Consider the following 20,010-nt stretch of genomic DNA (forward strand, 5'->3'; position numbering starts at 1 on the left):
CTCTTCATTGTACTGAGCTTGGGCTGTTCTGAGATTTATCACTGCCCCCCTCATCCTTTAGGTACTACAGAACAAATCTTTATCAGGAGAGGTGGGGACATAGGACAGTGGAAAGAGTGTGGACTTGGGATCAGACAGACTTGGTTTGCAATTTTCAGCTACCTTTCTGTGTCAGCTGTATGCTGTTGCACAAGTGACTTGTCTGCTGGAAACCTTAGTCTGTTCATTTATACAGTGAGAGTGGTGGGAATTGGAAATTATCTAGCCAACCTAGTAGGCACTGTCAATAAGATAGCATTTATATGAGATTGCCAGATATCATTAAAAATGACATTATGTCCAAGAAAGCCCTTCGTAAGTTGTTTTCAAATGTAGGCAGTGCTCCTCGAAAATCACCGGGAGTCTCTTTGCATAGCTGATTTATCAAGTAATCTAATGGGACAACAAAACTAATGACTCCAAGAATGACTTTCTAAGATGTGTCCTACTGAATCAGGCTCAAGCCTGCCCACAGGTTCCTGATGCTAATAGTTACAAACTGAGGAGTAGAGGCAGACTACAGGGCCACTCTGGTTTGTTGGATTCTGGATGGCAGAGAAAGGGAGGGCTTCCATCCACAAGCTTTTTGACACTGCTCCTCTCCTCAGATTTGTGACCTTTTCTATATTCCTGCCTAGAAAAGTCTTATTGACATCAGATTCTGAAAGTAGGTGCCCCCTTTCCTCTTTGGCTTCCAGCGTTCTGTTAATAATATAAGCTTATGTTTATTGAGTACTTACTATGTTCATATTTATTGCCTTATTTAATCCTTATGGCAATTCTTAGAGGCAAGTGCTAGTATTATCATATTTTAAAGATACAGAAATAAAGTGAGTCCCTGCTCTTTTGCTGTTCCCATCTATCAAGGTAAACACCTAAAGAGGCCACTATAATACACAGTATGATAAGTGTCAGGATGCAAAGAAGGGAGAATTCATTGTGCTCTGGAAGAGCCAGAGACACTTCTAAAAAGAGGTGACACTAGGCTGGACCCTCAAGTATGAATAGAATTTGCCAAATATAAAGGTTTCTAGGTGAAAGACTGACATGGTATGGGTGTGGTGGTGCTTGGCATATTTGGAGATTGGAAGTGATGTGGTGCACTTAGGGTCTGGGGCAGAGTCCAGTATGGCAGGGGTGAGAAGGGAGTGGAGGGGAGACAGCAGGGTGCCCATTAAGCTGGAAAGGGAGTTTGGGGTCAGAAGATACAAAAATTGACATGCCATGAAGTTGTCTCTTTGGGATATTTGAAATTTATTAAGACTGTGCACTTGTTAGAGGTTAAGAGAGAGGAATGGATGGTTAAGAATGGAAGTAGGCTTCCTTGGTACCATGCTGTCTATATTCCCGGAAAAGGCGTGTCCAGCTACAGAGGGTAGTGCTTTCTCACCTTGAACCCCAGTAACCACAAGGGCGGGTAGTGTCTTTCCTACCCTTGGATGGAAGAGTCCCATCCAAGCCCATTATTCTTTTAGACACGAGGGAACCGAGGCCTGGGAAGTTGATAATACCCTGTTTGAGATCTACAGAGAAATCAGTTGTACTACTACCTTCTCTTAATGCTCACTTCTGAAAAACCCCTCCCATGGTGCACATCTTAAATCCCTTCACAGCTCAAGTGGTTACTGTACAAGGCCTGTTCCCACCTGACCTTTTTGTTTCTTCTGCCCAAGCCAGACTTGTAAGAAAAGGTGGTCTGATTGAAGGCTGGGGAATTAGGATTGATGACTCTATGTTGCCTGGCTATTAGACTTACAAAATCCTTTTAGGATTCTGGGATCCTTCTCTGAGATATTTTAAAGGTTCACCATGCCATGAAGATCATGTCTTTTTCTATGTCTCCCCACCCCCACTGGCATTATTCTACATGGAAATGACTGTGATCTGGAAGGCCCATAGACAGCAAGAACACATCTGTATCCTCTGCAAGAATAGAAGCTATAGTTAAAGGACCTGTGCACCCACAGAGGAATGGACATGGAATTAGGCATGGTATATAATTAGAGTAGAGCTATGGAGAAGGCACATTTAGGCTCCTAGAGCTCCCCAGCTTCCTTCTGACAATAAAAAAGGGTAATGTGCAGTCAGTTGCTTTCAATAAAAGGAAGCAAAAGGATCAGCTGGAGTTTTTTAAAGTCTGTCTGCGTTTAGACTGCACCGATTGCCTGTCCAAGGCAGACTGATCTGCGTCAGGCCATCCTGAGGGAAGAGAGGTCACAGTTGGTCCCCCCACATCCAGAGGGAAATTTTAAAAGTTCAGTAAACTACTGGGCAATTATGGATTGCTTGGAACACCAAAAAGTGATTTTGTCTTTGAGGTTGATGATCAAACAACATCTCTGAGTCTCTGCTGTGCCCACTGAGGTGGATAAGTGGCCCCCTTGCCCACCATGAAAGAAAGAGCAGGCTGTTCTGAAGACATCTTTATTCCTGCTGAAATACGGGAGACCTGGTCCTCTCCCTGCTTGTCCCTCTCTGGATCTTATCCCTAGGTCATTCCCAAAGTACCGTTTCTAAAGAAGGTCACCGTATGTCAGGAGCCACTGAATAGCTGATCCCTGAGTTGGCTGCCAGAACACTAATAACTTTCTCCACCCTGGTCCCTTCCAGACATTGTACCCTCTAAGGCTGCTGTGCATTTAGAGGAAGATACTTCTGCTCTCAGCACTAGTAATAACTATTCACAATCATAATGAAGAGAAAAACCGCTCTTGTCAGAGTATCAGTGCCAGTTGAAAAGGCAGCTTGTTGTATATGTACCACTCCACTATGGTGCTGTTTTAATGTTGCTGTATCTCTTCAAATTGGAGTATGATGGCAGTCTCCGAATTAGCCTTCTCAGCTGACTGTGCTTCCCTTTTAGAAGGCACTTTATATGGGGTTGGTTGTTCCACTGGCTACTTGATATCCTACAGGGGAGCCTATTCTTGAACCTGATGTCAGAAGATGAACGTTGAATTAGCACTGAGAAGTCTGGGGAAGTCACTTACATTGAATCATTTGGTCTCTGAATTATGGTTTTCTCAACAGTAAAATGGGGATAATCCTACCTGGCTTACAGGGTTATCATGCTAGGAAGAAATAGTATGTGGAGGTGCTTAGTGAAACACTATGAAGACCTAAAGGGTTGGGATTAACATTCATCATTGTTATGTGACTTAGCTGTTTGAGAGCAATTAATTTCCTTTTGCTTTGTGATACGTGCTGAACACCTATTGTGTACTAAGAGACCTTGTCCTGGGCCTGGAGCTGGGACACAGGAGTGTGAAGATGACAGATCCAGTGTCTGTGCTCTTGAAACTTACAAAGGCACCCTTGCCCAACACAGAAACTGCTCTTCCTGTACCGGTCCCATTTGCACCTGCTTACAAGTAAAGCAGACCTCTTCCTGGCCTTCGGTGATCTCTAATCCAGTGCTACAGTGAGGCAGCAGCACAGCTTGCTTCCGGCTAAAGAGCATTCTTGAGTGTTTAAGAGCACTGAAAAGAATTGAGAGGCGTTATCAATTTTCCCTGATCAAAACCCCTCTGGTCGATGAATGTACTCAGATAGTATCTCATAGGTGCTCTGTGGTACAGTGTATATGGGTGCTAATCAACTATTCAAGGAACATATGTTCTTTCTTGGTAACCTTTCAGGCACTACACACACAGAAGCTGAATTAGTTTATTCAGATGCGGTTGTGGAACTCGCTATTTTTTCACTTTTCTGACACAAGGAAATTTTTCAGATATGTTGTCTAACCTTTAAGAGTAGTCTAGTGAAACCAATGTAGTATGGGAGAAATAAACATCTTAAGTGACATCACTGAGGTACCCTGACATACGAAAAGTGAATCCACTGACTTTAGGATATACTTGAGTACACATAGGTAAGCCTCACGCAGACTTCGTGTAAAATTCCCATCTCTATACCTTCATTTGCTATTTGTTTAATTCTTGTTATATATGTACCACTCCACTATGGTGTTCTATTTACTTTCATCCTCACACATTTATAAACCACTGACTTTAATCAAGAAACACTTCTTTAAAGAGGACTTAGTAAATGTTTTTTAGGAAGCACAGGACAGCCATTGACTTGGGACTAACTAAAAGCATTTGTCCTGCCCCCTGGTCTACACAACCACCAGTGAGAAAAGAAAGCAGGAAAGCTTTGGAAACCATCTGAGTTTTTTTGCACCTCCATTGCAAGGGCTTCTTGAAGGTTCCTAAAGAAAACGGAGAGAGCTATATGACAGATCTTAAGCTTCCCCAAAGAAAAAAAAAAAAAAAAAGTACTTTTTTCTTAAGAATTCTCCTTCCATTCTCAAAACTACTGTGCTTTCCAATAAATTGGGACCGGTTAGATTAACTCTTTGGAGACCCTAGCTGCCATTCTTCCATCAGTTTTCTCTCCCAGTGTCCCTAGAGCAGGTTAAAATTCGGACATTTCATAGCCTCTGTGCACAAAAATAATGAGATTGAAGGTAAACTATAGGGGTTTGCTCTCAGCTAGTTCAATTGAATTAAAATAACAGACGCTTAAACATTTTAAAGTACTTAACCAGGGTCTAGTTCTGCAGTGGAGATTCTTAAAGGCTGTTTTTCTTCCTCTTACAAACAGTGGCCCAACCTTGAAGAACAGAAAGCTGCTTAGCACCCAAATACACATGATTCCTTAAAACAAGTATAACACCCCTGGCTCCATTCCAGAACTCGTTCATGCCACAGTTCATCTGGATTCCTATAATTCCTGTATGTTCCCGTATCTTAATTGCCCATAGCTGTGTTGCCAGTACAAACAGGATGAGGGAAGAGTGCACACCCTTAATGAATACATCTACCAACCCTAAGAAAGCACCATCATTTGAAACTCTTAATATTCTTTCTGGCACTAAATGGCCATCTACTGAAGTGCTAATATGGATATCTGGTAACTTAACGTTTCTTCCAAGCAATGCTTACTCCCTACTATCTTTATATTCTACATAGAGGGCTACCATTTGGCATAAAGAAAAATTCAGACTTTCCATTCCGCTTTTCAAGGAAGTATGTTTTGAAACAAATCCCTCAGAGTGCTCATTAATAGAGGATGGGCATTCTGGGCCAAGGTGGGTTCCGGAACCTTCCTGAGTTCTGTCCCACTGGCCATTTTCCTTGATGATTTGCAGTAGGACACAACTGGCCTACTGGTCCCCCTTGAAGAAGATATGCCGCTGGGCAGACTGGAAGACTCACTGTGGTGGTGGTGTGTGCCTGTACAGGTCCAGAGCCTCCTGCCCGTAGACTTGGCTGTGTCCCTCGTGTTGAGCAGCACAGTGGAAAGTGCCTGGTGCAGAGGAAGCACCTCAGAAGGAATAAGTTCTAGTGTGAATTCAGGTCCTTTTCCACCTAAACAAACTTGACTTGAGGACCTTTGTTCCTTATCTGTGAGTTTTGGGGATTGAATGAAATAACATCAAGGATCCTTCATTTTATTATACAACACTGTGCCCTGCAGTATCATTTAACACATGAATTCACAGGTTTACCAAATCAGACTTCAAATCCTTCTCAGCATATTTAAAATGAGGACTCACATCAAATAAGTATAGACTGAATAGGAGTATATTGTAAATATTGCACAGGGTGTAAGCGTAAGATGATGACATCTGCAAAATTGTTTGTGTGGAAAAGACCAAAGACTTGTAATTTATTAGACATTCAGAACACAGAGAATATGTAATGTGAGTGCAAAGATCAAAAAATAAAGAGAAAGAGTAATTCAGTGTTGGGATGCATTCAGAGAAGCATAAGTTCCACACTAAAGAAGGTGAGAGATAGTTCTACTTCATTCTGCCTTGAGAATTATGTTCAGATGTAATGGTTCAGGTTTAAGATTGGGGCAAAGTAGAGAACAACTAGAATAAGTGAATGGCTTTCATGACAAAATGTGAAAGGAAAGAGGGGATGTTTGCTTACAGAAGAAAGGAGATGAAGAAGAGAAGATGCAAAAACTGGCTTTAAAAGCTGGCTTGATCGGCCAGGCGTGGTGGCTCACACCTGTAATCCCAGCATTTTGGGAGGCCAAGGCAGGCGGATCACAAGATCAGATCGAGAACATCCTGGCTAACACAGTGAAACCCCATCTCTATTAAAAAAATTTTTAAAAAAAACTAGCCAGGTATGGTGGTGGGCACCTGTCGTCTGAGCTACTTGGGAGGCTGAGGCAAGAGAATGGAGTGAACCTGGGAGGTGGAGCTTGCAGTGAGCCGAGATCACACCACTGCACTCCAGCCTGGATGACAGACTCCGTCTCAAACAAACAAACAAAAAACTGGCTTGGTATAAGTAGGATTGAGTGGAAAGGGAATAGATCATCTTATGTGGCAGAATTAGACCCACTGTGGTGCAGCTCTTATAGAAAGCAGCTGTCAGCCCAATATAGGGAAGAACTCTTGTACCACTGGAACAATGGTCAGAGGCTGAAGTAGACCACCTATCTGGGTTCTAAGATCTCTGTCACTGAAGGGTTCTGAGAGAAACTGTCTTGTCTTGTCTTATAAAGAAAATTGCAGTAAGAGGAGTTAGATGCTTATAAAAGAGAGCACCTAATGGGTGCCAGGCAATCCCTTTGTGTGCTATCATTTCTAATTTCAATAAAGACTTGCAGAGAGACTGAACATCAGCTGTATTTGCTTTTCACTTCTCTAAAACTGGATGATCCAGACCATGTATTCCTCTTCATATTTATTCACACTCAAGCCATTAATTTAATATGCTAGTAATAACAGCCCATGCCACTTGGTTAAGTTGGTAAACAGCTTGTAATCCTAGCAGGGTGTGCCCTGCCACTTATTAGCTTAAGCTTTAGGGCAGAGCAACAAATCAGCACAGTGCCTCAAAGTAATTAGGCAATTGCCTTACAGAAAAATTAGGCCACAAGCAAGAAGCTTACAGAAAACACAAAGAAAATCTCACAGTACAAGACATGCGTTGGCCATTACATGCATCACTGCTATAATTTTGAAAAGATTAGAGAAAGATTTTTGGGCTAATAAGGACCCGCTACACCCATTAAGCATGTCAAAAGTCCATACTAGTCATTGCAGAGCTGCAGGGGAAAGTGCATTTGTTTCTGGAAAGGGGAATGTTGGCGTTTATTTGTCGTGGGATAAGAATGCTTTCTTTGCAGGGATTAGCAAGAATGTCCAATGCTGAGCAAGAATGTCCAGAGCTGTGGAGTTTAAGTCCTATCTTGCAAATGCTTGGTGTCATCCTGCAAAGATTTCACCTTCAGTTTCGTAATCTATAAAAGGGATCAAAATAACATGTGCTTCTAATGTATTAAAAGGTTAAGGATGAGATCCTAAATTTCCAAGTTTCGTTCATTAAAGGAATCAACACAGGCTGGCTTCCTTCTACTGATCTTGTTTGAAGCCTTTGCTACTTTCTAGAATAGTATATTGTTATCTGTATCATGGAGTCACTGGCCTCATTAAAAGCCATGAAAGGACCAAAAAGATGATCATTTTGCTCCCTGGATATCACAGCAAACGAAAGCACAGATTGAAGGGAAGTGAGAAAAAGAGGAGAGAAAGAAAATGGAGCAAAGGAAGGAGAAAAGACAGTAAGGGAGAAAGGAAAAGAAAAAGATAAATTTATGTGCTTTAAGGGATGAGATTATGGCAGAGAAGAGCTGCTTCAGTGGCCTGTTCCAAGTGTGAGAACTGCCTTCCCTATTGAGGCCATTGGGAAGGGACACATGACATTCACGTTTTACCTGCCCACAAACGTGGATCCAGCTATACTCTTCATGCTCATGGGCTCTGAGACTCCTCTAGGTTAGGCATTGGCCTCTTAACAGCAATAGTCAGCCTGCCCTTTCAGCACCCAATGCTTTTACTGCTAACACCCAGTACACCCTACACAAACTGCCTGCACAGCCCTGAGCCTGATGAGAAATGTAGAGGAACTGAAGTGAAATAGGTGTCTCTGTGTAGGTGGGGTTTTATGAGGATGATGGAAACTTTGGAACAGAAACTGGAAACCCCATGTCTGACACAGTTCAAGAAAACTAAACACCATGGGCCGGCACCACTGTTATTTTACTTTTTTTGCAGTGTAAGAAGGAGCCCAAACACTCATGCTGACAGTACGCACAGTCTCAAATAGCAGTTAGATGAAGGCCAAGTCACATAAGCTGATGCTGACACAATTAGACTCACCATTGCCAACAGCTCGTCAAGTCTGATACCATCCCCCTCTCAGAGACTCTGTCTTTACATAGCAGATGCTCTGGTGCTGTGTTACATTTAATAGGTGGGATGGCCGGAGAGAAAATCAGAAACCACCGCTGGATGCGCTGTTTATTTCTCAGTCATTTTATGTTAAATTGCTGTGACTTGAACGTCAGCAGTGTTTGGGATGTGGTAGTGAAATAAAATCCATATCCAGTATGCCAAGACAAATTTCAGAAAACCCCAAAACACAATTGTCTTGGTTTCTTGCTGGCTGTGTCTGTGCACACACAAATAGTAGCTAGTTTATTGCCCTCCAACCAGTCGGTGGGTTGCTTGTCTTGTCACATTCTGGGGAATGGCTAATGAACCCCAAACAACTTCCTTCAAAGCTGGGGATGTCAGGAATGAGGGGCCACTACACACTCATTAAGCATGTCGGAAGTCCACACTAGTCACTGCTGAGCTGCAGGAAAACTACAGTCATTTCCGGAAAGGGAAGGCGGGGGGGTTGTTCTCTTCATTCTAGGGGCTTGGGAATAAGAGCCAGGGGATACCACTGAGAACAGCAGCACTAGGCACCAATGTATGGGGATGTGAAAGACCCTGGGCAATGCTGGTATTAATGACGTGCCTCTCACTGGGAAACTTTCACACTGGGTGAGCCCCCAGGTCTCCACATCAGGTTCATTCTCTTAGGGGGTATCTATGAAAATACTGTGGGCTTGCATTAAAGTTTTTCAAGCTGTATTGCAAGGTCAAACTTATCTCTAGTGGAGGAGGAACTGCTGCCTTGTTATTTGATTTGTATTTTGTTGCCAGCACGCTCCGTTGCATGTGTTGGTGTTTCTGCCTGGCGTGGTAGTCATGCCTTCAACTCAGATCTCCTTTGCACAGAAGGCAGGATACTGTGCTGAAAAGCTTTTGATTCAAAGGCCAGCCTCACTTTGACTTTGGCCCAAAGTTTTACTTTTCTCACTCTTGATTTCTTTATCTGTGAAATGGGGATTAAAAAAGGCCTTTGCAGTGATGAAGTTAGTAAAGCTATTATAAAATGAGACGAGGACATAAAATAGAATTCTGAGTCTGCAGTAAGATCAGGTCATTCTTTTTGGAGTAGGGAAGGTAGGATGGACATTTTTTATTCCTCTCTAGCTAGTTCATGACACTGAGTAACCAGAAGGGAAGCCTGGTCAAGTGCATTGTGGTTAGACCATCATAGTCTAGGGCAGAAGTTCTCAAACTTGAGTATAAAAAAGAATTGCCTACTATTCACTCAGTAGGTCTAGGATGGAACCAAGTAACAAGCATATTAATAAGCCCATCAGGTGATTCTGATGCAGGGGGTGAATGAACAAATATCTAACATAGTGGGATTTAGGGGAGAAAAACAATTTTTGGAGGCTCCGTCAGTGGAGAGCGTGATGTAATGGCAGAGCTGGAAGTGGGCGGTAAGGCCATCTAGCTCACCCTGCCACCACATTCAGGAAGCCCCACTGCATCTTTTGGGACAGAATGTGCCTTGTGAGTACACAGGTTCTTCCAGGGAGACCAGTAAGGTGTGATCTCTCACAACCTTGAAAGAGAGTGAGTTGTTTGGTTTCTTTCTTTTTTTTTTTTTTTTAAATCTTCTAAATTATTAGAAAATTACTTTTATTATTGAGTCAAACTGGCTCCTTGGCTATATAGAAAGTAAGTCCCTGAAATATTTGAAATCCCTTGAGATTTGATATCCCTAAGTCTTCCCTTCTTCAATCTGAGTACTACCAGTTTCCTTCAGTGAGGGGTGCTGATCCTGGCTGTACATTAAAATCATCTGAGGAACTTAGAACTAAGTCCACCCCAGTCAATTAACTAGACTCTTAGGGACTTCAACCCAGGCATCAGGATTTTCAAAGTTACTCAGTTGATTAAAACGTGCAGTCAAGGCAGACTACTACTGCAAATCATAGAGGAATCCTATTTTTCCAGTTTAAGAGCTTTAGAACTCTTCCTCTTTTATCTGTCTTACTCTTTTTTTCTAGGTATAAAGCCTGATCAAAAGTTTAGGTGCTTGAGCCTCGTGTAGTGGCTCAAGCCTGTAATCCCAACACTTTGGGAGGCCGAGGCGGTGGGTCACCTGAGGTCAGGAGTTTGAGACCAGCCTGGCCAACATGGTGAAACTCCATCTTTACTAAAAATACAAAAATTAGCCAGGCATGGTGGTTGGCGCCTGTAATCCCAGCTACTCAGGAGGCTGAGACAGATGAATTGCATGAACCCAGGAAGCGGAGGTTGCAGTGAGCTGAGATTGCACCATTGCACTACAGCCTGGGCAACAGAGCAAGACTCCATCTTAAAAAACAAAACAAAACAAACAAACAAAAAAAAAACGTCAAACGCGGTGGTTCACGCCTGTAATCCCAGCACTTTAGGAGGCCGAGGCTGGTGGATCACAAGGTCAGGAGATCGAGACCATCCTGGCCAACACAGTGAAACCCTGTCTCTACTAAAAAATAAAAAAAATTAGCCAGGTGTGGTGGCGGGTGCCTGTAGTCCCAGCTACTCAGGAGGCTGAGGCAGGAGAATGGTGCAAACTGGGAGGCGGAACTTTCAGTGAACCGAGATTGTGCCACTGCACTCCAGCCTGGGCGACAGAGCAAGACTCCATCTCAAAAAAAAAAAAAAAAAAAACCTTTAGGTGCTCCTTTGTCTTTCTGTATGTCTTTGTAGACTTCTTTTCTTCTGTCCTATATTTCAGCAATTCTCAAATGTGAGGGTACATAGGAATTGCTCAAGGAGTTTGCTAAAATGCAGACCACCTGCTGAGAAATACTGTTAATCAGCAGGCCCCTGTGCTGCTTTGTAAGCCTCGTTTAGCTTTTCCCCTAGGAGGAGGACTAGCTTGGACTTGATGTTCAGGTAATTGGGGAGTACCTCAGGCAGGAGGATAAACAAAACCTCCAGGCCACTACCAATTCCGTTCATACCCACACTTTCTGTGTTTCACTTTGAACTACTGACCTTTCTGGCTTATCTTGGAAAATCCCCCACAAGGACACTGAGACCAGTGCTCATCTGTCCTTGAGGATTGTGGTCAGTGCTGACTCCAGGAAAGCTGGTGTTAAACACTAAGGCCTCCTTCTTCTTTTCCCCTGGACTTTACCAATCTGCTTTTAATTGTTAACTAGAACTGGTTTCACCAGCTAGGAGTCAACCAATATGTAGTCACTCATTGGTTCTCAAACTTTGATGAGATGGTGCATCAGACTTTCCTGGATAATTCACATTTATCACGGATTCCTAGTCAAGGCTGATGCCATGGGTTGGGAACCTCACTTTAAGAACCACTGCTTTAGCAAATACAGCAAATACCTGTAGGTTCTTGACCCAAGCACCTACAAGCAAGTTTAGAGACACACACTTTCTCTCTGCCAGTTTTGTGGTGTGACCAATCTAAGAGGGAATAAACAATAGATAGATAGCTGAAGCATTGCCCTCCTGAAGGGCTGAACCCTAGACATCATTGGGGGACTTCTTGCAAACCTCAAATCTACATTCTGTTTCAGAGCTCATCACATATGAGTGACGTTGTAAGACCTTTATTCAGTTTTGTTTTTTATTAACCTTTTCTTTAACTTTATTTTGAAATTATTTTATTTTAGTTTTTAAGACGGAGTCTTTCTCTGTCACCAGGCTGGAGTGCAGTGGTGCAGTCTTGGCTCACTGCAACCTCTGCCTCTCGGGTTCAAGGGATTCTCCTACCTCAGCCTCCCGAGTAGCTGGGACTACAGGCACCTGCCACCATGCCCAGCTAATTTTTGTATTTTTAGTAGACACAGGGTTTCACCATGTGGCCAGGATGGTCTTGATCTCTTGACATCATGATCTGCCTGCCTCTGCCTCCCAAAGTGGTGGGATTACAGGCATGAGCCGCTGTGCATGGCTTATTTTAATTTTTTTTTAGAGACAGATCTCACTCTGTTGCCCAGGCTTCAGTGCAGTGACTCAATCATGGCTCATTGTAGTCTCACCCTCTCAGGCTCAAGTGATCCTCCCACCTCAGCCTCCCAAGTAGGTAGGATACAGGCACTTGCCACATTACCCAACTAATTTTTTATTTTTTAATATAGATGGGGTCTTGTCTTGCTTTGCTGCCCAGGCTGGTCTCAAACTCCTAGCTTTAACCAGTCCTCTCACTTCAGCCTCCCAGAGTGCTGGGATTATAGGCATGAGCCACTGTGCCAGGTCTGAAATAATTTTAGACTCACAAGAAATTGCAAAAATAGTGCAGAGAGTTCCTGTGTACCCTTCAACAGCTTCTCCCAATGATAATCACAACTATAGTACGTTTTCAAAGGGGATGGATACCCCACTTACCATGATGTGATTATTAGGCATTGCATGCCTATATTGAAGTATTTCATGTACCACATAAATATATACACCCTTACTAGCAAGGCACAAAAATTAAAAATTAAAAAAGTAGAACATATAAAAACTGAAGAAATCCAAGCCTAGTTAATAGTATTGTACCAATGTTGATTAACCTTTTTAATAAAAATAGTCCTAATATGAACATTGTAGTGAGAGGTGAAATTGCTTGATGCAGAGCTGTTTAGTGGAAAGTTAGGATTCTCTTGTCACCTTTTCTGATGGTCAGGTTTATAGTAAATCAGATGAAATGTTAAAGGATAGTGGTGGGGAGTCTGTGAGAACTTTGGTGACTGGAATTTCTCCCTATTCAGTGGAAAGGAATTAGAGTATATAGCGTCATTTATAAACTGCCCCAGGACACTTAGCTCCTCCTGTTCTTTCTCTCCTCTTCTAATTAAGTCTGTCAGTTAGTCAAAGCATCCTCTCTCTTGGGGGCATTCACGAAAGGCCCACTGACCACTTGGCAGCTTTGTTGCGGGATGGGAAGGGAGGCAGGGAGGAAACTGTGGAAATTTGTGCTAGATCCAGCGCTCCAACTTTCCATCTGCTTACTTATATAATCCTGACAATACGATCCATTACATATGAGGTAGAAAATTATTTACTTCATTATATAGATGAAGAAACAGGCTCAGAAAAGCCAGATAATATCCCTGTTGCCACAGAGCTGGGAACTGGTTGATTCAGTTCAACCAGTTCATTCTTAACTGGATTAGAATTCAGGTAGCCTTGAAGGTCCTTCAGTACATAAGAATCCTATAACTATATGAGGCTTTGGCAGGGCTACCTACAAAACTTGCAGAATCCTTCTTCAGTATGAAAATATGGGGTATCTTGTTTAAAAAAAAAAAGGAAAAGTACTGTTGAAGATGCTAAAATATAAAACTTTTTCCTTTGTTCCATGGTCTCCCTCTCTCTGTCTCTCTCTCTCTCTTTCCAACTGTCGCGGTGTTTTTTTATGTGCTGTTTGATATTGTGCTCTCTTGGGCATGGGAATGCTCCTAGAGTGACAGGAGACTCTCACAGGGACTTGAGACCCTTGCCCTAAAACTTGGAACATGCAGCCCAGCAGCTGCTGGGGTCCCCCTGCCACAAGCCCACAAGATTGATGACACATTGAGCCAGGTATCTCCCTTCCCATGGGACTGCCACTTCAACCCATAGGGTTGCAAACTCTGCACTGGGATGTGGTTTGTACCTGAATTAAGAGTGTACACAAAAATCTCAGAAATCACCCACTAAAGAACTCTTTCATGTCACCAAAAGCACCTGTACCCCAAAAAGTATTGAAAAAAAATTTTAAAAAGGAGTGGGTGAGAGACATGCTTTTACTGGGTTGCTCCCTAAACATATTGTGGCACTACCAGCTTGTGGTGGGGACAGCTGCCACCAGGCCCTGCCCTGAAATGGCATGGGTTGTGTGTCTGACCCCAGCTCTCACTGGGTGGAGGAAAACAGTGACCACTGGGTGGGGCAGGGAAGGCAGGGTGAGACTGGGGACACCAGAGGGCAAGGGGTAAGAGGCAGAGAGTCCTGGGCAAGTGGACAGGTGATAGGAGGTGAGATGGCCTGGGGCTGAGGTCCCCAGCCCTCTGTGCATGCTTCATTGTCCTATAAGACCTCATTTACAAAGCATCAATTCAAAGATGAAATGATTGAGGATTTCAAGATGATGACTAGAGAGGCCACAGAGCACTAAATTCAGGTATGAGACCTTTCTGAGGATGGAGAGACCCTGTGCACCTGTGCTGGCTACACTCTCATGAAGTCCACCCTAGGCTGTGGAGAAAAACTATAAGGAAAGATTTGTGAGTTCAAAGTGCTTACATACAATAAGTTGGTAAATTTTTTTGGAGCAGATACAAGTCAACATATAATGTACATACAGTATTATGTGATTAAGTGCTATATTTAAGTTTTTTGTATACTGTTACTTTGGAAATTAGTGACTAGTTAGATTTTCTCAGGTTTTTTTTCTCTCTCTTCCTTCCGCAAAATATGATTTGGCATGTGTGGCCAAGGCTGAGGTGAGGGGGACACCACTTGATGACATACTGGAATCTTCTATGTGCAAAATTTTCCCTGGGAGGAAGGCCCATGAGAAAGCCTGGGAGGAGGACCAGAATCAGCGTCCTGGTGTGAAATCCAAAGGGTTGAAGGAAAATCGATTTGATTGAACTGAAAAAGTAGGTCAGAAATTGAGAGAAGGGAGCGGGCCAGGATGTGAGTGTGGATAAGTTGGCAAAGGTCAAGCACAAGTACCTGACCACCTGGCAATGGAATAGCAACTGGGATGCGTATTACAGAGGACTTTAGCGAGAACTCCCATTCCAAAGGGGGAAATTAGTTCTTGGAGGAAGCAGAGGAAAAAGCTCCATCCCTCCAAGACTAAGTGGGTGGATCAGAGCTGCACAAGCCATTAAGCCCCTACCCCAAGCTCCCTCCGTGGAGGGCGGGAGCCTGCTGCGTCCCGACTGGGCATCGAGGGGCCTTTTTGGGTCTCCCTGCCGCGTGTATAGGGTGTTTATGAAGTAAAGGCAGGGTCAAAGGCTGCTAGCGCAATTTACAGCAATTTTGTTTTTTTCCAAATGAGGAAACATTTGGCCAGTTGCTCACGTTCCTCAGCCAGCCAGGGGGCTTGTGACCCAGAGCAGATGACAGCACAGGACAGCTGGCATCGACCCCTGGAAGGGGTAGTCGGTTCTTCAGTTGACAGTTTTTACCACACTCTCACGCGCTGGAGCAGGAGTACAGGCAGGGAAGGCTGCCGGCTCCTCCTGGCCTGGCCGCTTCGCTGTGGTTACAAGACCAAAGCAGAGTGGCTGATGGAGGCTGCTCAGCAGTCCTTTCACTGTGTGTGTTAGCTACTTCTACTTATAAAACAAGGACCAAAAATGCAGATTTGTGTTATTAGACAGTTGAAATATAAACAGCCTAAATGCTTATAAGAGCCAGAGGGGAGGAGGGCTGTTTGCCAATGTATAGGAAGCCCAGCTGAACAACTGTACTTAACTAGCAAGCTACTCCTGTAAATATTTGCAAACGCCCTTTCAAAGCTCAAAAGCCTAGGACAGGATCATTGGATGATTTGCTTAGAAGAAGAAGAAACAAAATTGACCTCATGGTCTGAGGCAGCCATAAAAAGAAAGAGTGTGGATGGGCAGAGGACCAGAAAAGTGGGGGGGGATGGTCCAAAGTTTAATAAACACAAAAGAGATAAAAATAAATCTCAAGAGCACTTATTTACAAACTTGATGGAAGGATAAGATTGAGGCGGGCGGGTGTGAAAGATGGGTGCTTGTGAAAGTGGAAGAGGCCTGCAGGGATTCCACTGAAAGGGCGGAGGGCGGGGGGGTGGGCCGCAAATTCAGTGAGATGTTTATTCTTCCTAATGACAGGAAACACGCTGAATTAGCTTCGCTCTTCCAGGATGCTCCTTCAAAGAATGTTTGAAGCTTCTACTGTCCAATGCGGAGGCTATGCGAAGATGAATGCAGCATCAGCCTGTGGAAGGTTTTGGCCAAGAGGGTGGGCAAAGCCAGAAAGCCTGGCCCCAGACCGGCCTAGCCTTCTCTGGGTATCTGGCCTGTTTTCAGCTGAGCTGGTCAGCATAGGACAAGCTGTTCCAATCATGAGGGCGGGCATATCCCAGAGGAGAAAAAGTATTTGTTCTCAGCAACTACCTTGTCAAAATGCTGTGCTAGGGGACTCCAAAAGCCTTTCTGCGCGTACCAGTGCTCCCTGGCCTGGAAGCCGCCCATCAACTAATTTGCAGTGGTGATGCAGTGGATCATCACCATGTCTGCATGAATACTTTTTTTCTTTGAAACCTGGATACTTTGGATTTTTGGGGTTTTTTTGTTTGTTTGTTTGTTTCTGAGACTTCTGACTCATGGGTTATAAAGCCTCAATTCACACAGTCATTTTATGAACCAGTATGGAGCAGACTGGTGTAGAAATTCCCTGCTTCTCCATGAGCCTGGGTGCTGAGAGTCACACATATATAGGGGAAGGAGATGGGTTGGGAGAAAGTTCCTATGAAGGAAAAAATTCAGGTGTCTTAAGATGAGAAAATGTTGGTGTGTTCCTAGCATCTTTTTTTCTTCAGTGTAATCGTCAGGGCATGGATTTCCCAATAAATCATGGAAGGTATTTACGTCTATTTTAAGATCGGCAAGATGGCTCATTTATTTAAAAAGAAGTTAGTGTTGCCAACAGTCAGATGCCTGAGTCTTTCAAGAGGCTCCTGTTGATGACCAAGTATGCAAACGGGGTATTTGGTGAACTCCATGTATACAGAACCCTGTCCCAGATACGTGGGAAAGAAGAAAGACCTGGCAAATCCAGTCTCTGCCCTCAAGATTCTTAAAATTTCACAGGGGAAACAAAATAAACAAACACAATTCAGAAGTAATAAAAACATTTATAAAAAAACATGAACAACTGTGAATGATTATTTGTAATGAAGTCAGATAATTGAAGAGTGGGTAGAAAGAAATGGAGCCACTAGAGTTGGATGAAACACTCTGGAAAGGGGCAAGAAAGTGTATAGGAGATTTTGGAAGAAGACTGTGGAAACATACCTGTAACAAGTGGTCTGCACAGTGTAGGTGCTTAATAAATGGATATTGTATTTGAAAGCATGGAGTTAGAATAGGACCTGCTCTGGTCTTGGTTTAGCCTCAGTTGCACATTCAAAGACATTGGCAGATTCCAAAAAAAAAAAAAAAAACCCAGCACAACTCTAAAGCAACCCAGGAGCTTAATTGACTGATTGATTGATTGATTGATTGATTTTTGAGATGGAGCCTCACCCTGTTGCCCAGGCTAGAGTGTAGTGTTGCGATTTCGGCTCACTGCAGCCTCCACTGCCAGGGTTCAAGCAATTCTCCAGTCTCAGCCTCTGGAGTAGATGGGATTACAGGTGCATGCCACCACGCCTGGCTAATTTTTGTATTTTTAGCAGAAACAGGGTTTCACCATGTTGGCCAGGGCTGGTCTCAAACTCCTGACCTTAAGTGGTCTGCCCACCTCAGCCTCCCAAAGTGCTGGGATTACAGACATGACCCACTGTGTCCAGTCTTCCTAGGAGCTTTAAATTGTCATGTGCCATCAGCAACTCTGTATTTTACATGGTTTAGAACTGAAGGAATTTGTGCCAATTCTTTTTATTCATTAGCTAGGATGACCTCCCTCCAACAGAGATTATCCTGCATAAAGAATTCTAATACTGGACCTGGTATAAGTTAGTACGTGGGTTATACTTTTGTTTATTCAGATTTCCTCATCAAAACTTGACTAGAGAATATGTTAAGTCATATGTGTGTGAAAAACTAAAATATTGAAGTCAAAGGAGATATGATATATGAGCCTGGTTAAAAAAAAAAATTTATTTGGATGCCAAACTTTCAAGGAAAAAAAAATACATGGGCAAACTGCTGGCCATTAGGAACTATTTTCTTGGCATGTCTGATTAAAGTGTATGCAGGCCTGTCAGCTCTCTCCAGGCATCAACTGTCATAAACTTGTCCCAATTCAAAACCATCTATGATTTTCCACCACTCTGTCAGCCTTCAAAGGATGGGGTTAACTGCATGCTTTCAAATGGAATTGGAAGTGGTTTGTTAATCTCTATTAATTTGCTACTCCTATAACTAAATGCACATGTTTATTTTCTTTCTTTTTTTTCTGGATAAGTTGTTAATGACATTAAATTGGCCGTCGGAAACTAAATTATTCTGTAGATATTTTCCTTATGGCTTCTTGGGATTATCTCATGCTAGTCTTTTCTGAAAGCACAATGGATTTTATCATTTTCAATGATTGCCCTAACTTTTTACAGATGCCATCCCGCCCACTTTCTACAGACCCTACTTCAGAATTGTTCGGTTTGACGTCTCAGCAATGGAGAAGAATGCTTCCAATTTGGTGAAAGCAGAGTTCAGAGTCTTTCGTTTGCAGAATCCAAAAGCCAGAGTGCCTGAACAACGGATTGAGCTGTATCAGGTAATGTTCATTTTTTTTTTTTTTTTAAGACAGAGTCTCTCTCTCTCTCTCTGTCACAGGCTGGAGCACAGTGGCATGGTCACAGCTCACTGCAACCTTGAACTCCTGGGTTCAAATGATCCTCTTGCCTCAGCCTCCCAAGTCACTGGGACTGCAGTAGTGCACCATCACACCCGATTCTCTTTTTAAAAAACTTTTTGTAGATATGGGGTCTCACCATGTTGCCCTGGCTGATCTGGAACTCCTGGCCTCAAGCAGTCTTCCCACCTTGGCCTCAAAAAGTTTAGGGATTACAGACATGAGCCACTATACCTGGCTCATTTAGGTTGTTGTAATGGGCAATCAGTTTGAGGTCTTAACACAAAAGAATTCTAGTGTCTTAGATTTTCTTAGCTGATATAAGCCATTCTATATAGTCACAATCATGATATAGGCCCTCATTTGCTATTACTGTTATAGTAATAGCTTGTTCCTAATCACTCAGGAGGGAAGAACCCTTTAGAATGCAGTATTGAAGTTCTGAGCACACTTCCTCGGTTGCATGAACAGCCGGAGTATGTACTCTTGAGAGGGTTTGGTTCCAGAATTCAACCCCTTAAACTGTAAAGTCAGATAAACTGTAAAGTCCGATTCCTTCCTGAGAAGCAGTCAGCTGACCTTCCTTTACTCATCCTATGGCTGTTTCTTTCTCCTTTTCTATGATTTTCTCTTTGTTCGCTTATTGTCTTCTCTCTTCCTGTCTTTTTCACTTTTTTCCTCCTCTCTTTGCAACCTCCTGTGTCTTTATTAACCTTAGCCCATTTCCTTTTCCTTTCTAATTCTACCCACAGTCTCCAATCCACCTACCCAATACAACCCCCACCCCCCCGCCCACACACACACACACACACACACACACACACACACATAGTCCTGACGTCTCCTATTCTCATCTTTCTAGTAGAGTTGGAGTTGGTGGGCAGCAGCGTCAAAATATAATGATAATGATGATGAAATGCCAACTTGCTGAGATTTTCAGAGATGTTCTTAAAAGCTTGTTACCTGAGTGTAGTCTACAGGGCATTTGCATCGGCATCACCTAGGGGCTGTGAGAAATGTAGAATCTCAGGCCCCACTCTAGACTTTACACAGTCAGAATCCCCATTTTAACAAGATTCACAGGTGCTTCTTGTGCACATTAAAAAACCACTCGAAAAATCCTGAGTCTGGTGCAGCCTTATAAACAGGCAACTTAAATACATCCTGATGCCATATGAATAGTGGTACTCGCATATAGGGTATAGGTGGGGAAATTTCACCAGGGAGCTGACATTTTGGTGAGGCCTTGAGAAGTATCTATTAAAACGCAA

At 43.2% G+C, this 20,010-nt stretch overlaps 1 protein-coding gene across 3 annotated transcripts in view; it reads left to right on the forward strand.

Moving 5' to 3' along the window:
- Positions 1–20,010, forward strand: part of LOC105493507 (transforming growth factor beta 2) — a 96,544-nt gene that overhangs the window by 39,840 nt on the left and 36,694 nt on the right. For all 3 annotated transcript variants that reach the window (XR_011614278.1, XM_011761177.3, XM_011761179.3), the window contains one exon: positions 18,498–18,661. Coding sequence is in view for 2 of the 3 variants with exons in the window: in XM_011761177.3 (XP_011759479.1) it covers positions 18,498–18,661 (164 nt within the window). In the remaining variant the exon portion in view is untranslated. The remainder of the gene's footprint in view (positions 1–18,497; positions 18,662–20,010) is intronic.

This window comes from Macaca nemestrina, chromosome 1, assembly GCF_043159975.1.
Source record: "Macaca nemestrina isolate mMacNem1 chromosome 1, mMacNem.hap1, whole genome shotgun sequence".
Taxonomy (NCBI): Eukaryota; Metazoa; Chordata; class Mammalia; order Primates; family Cercopithecidae; genus Macaca; species Macaca nemestrina.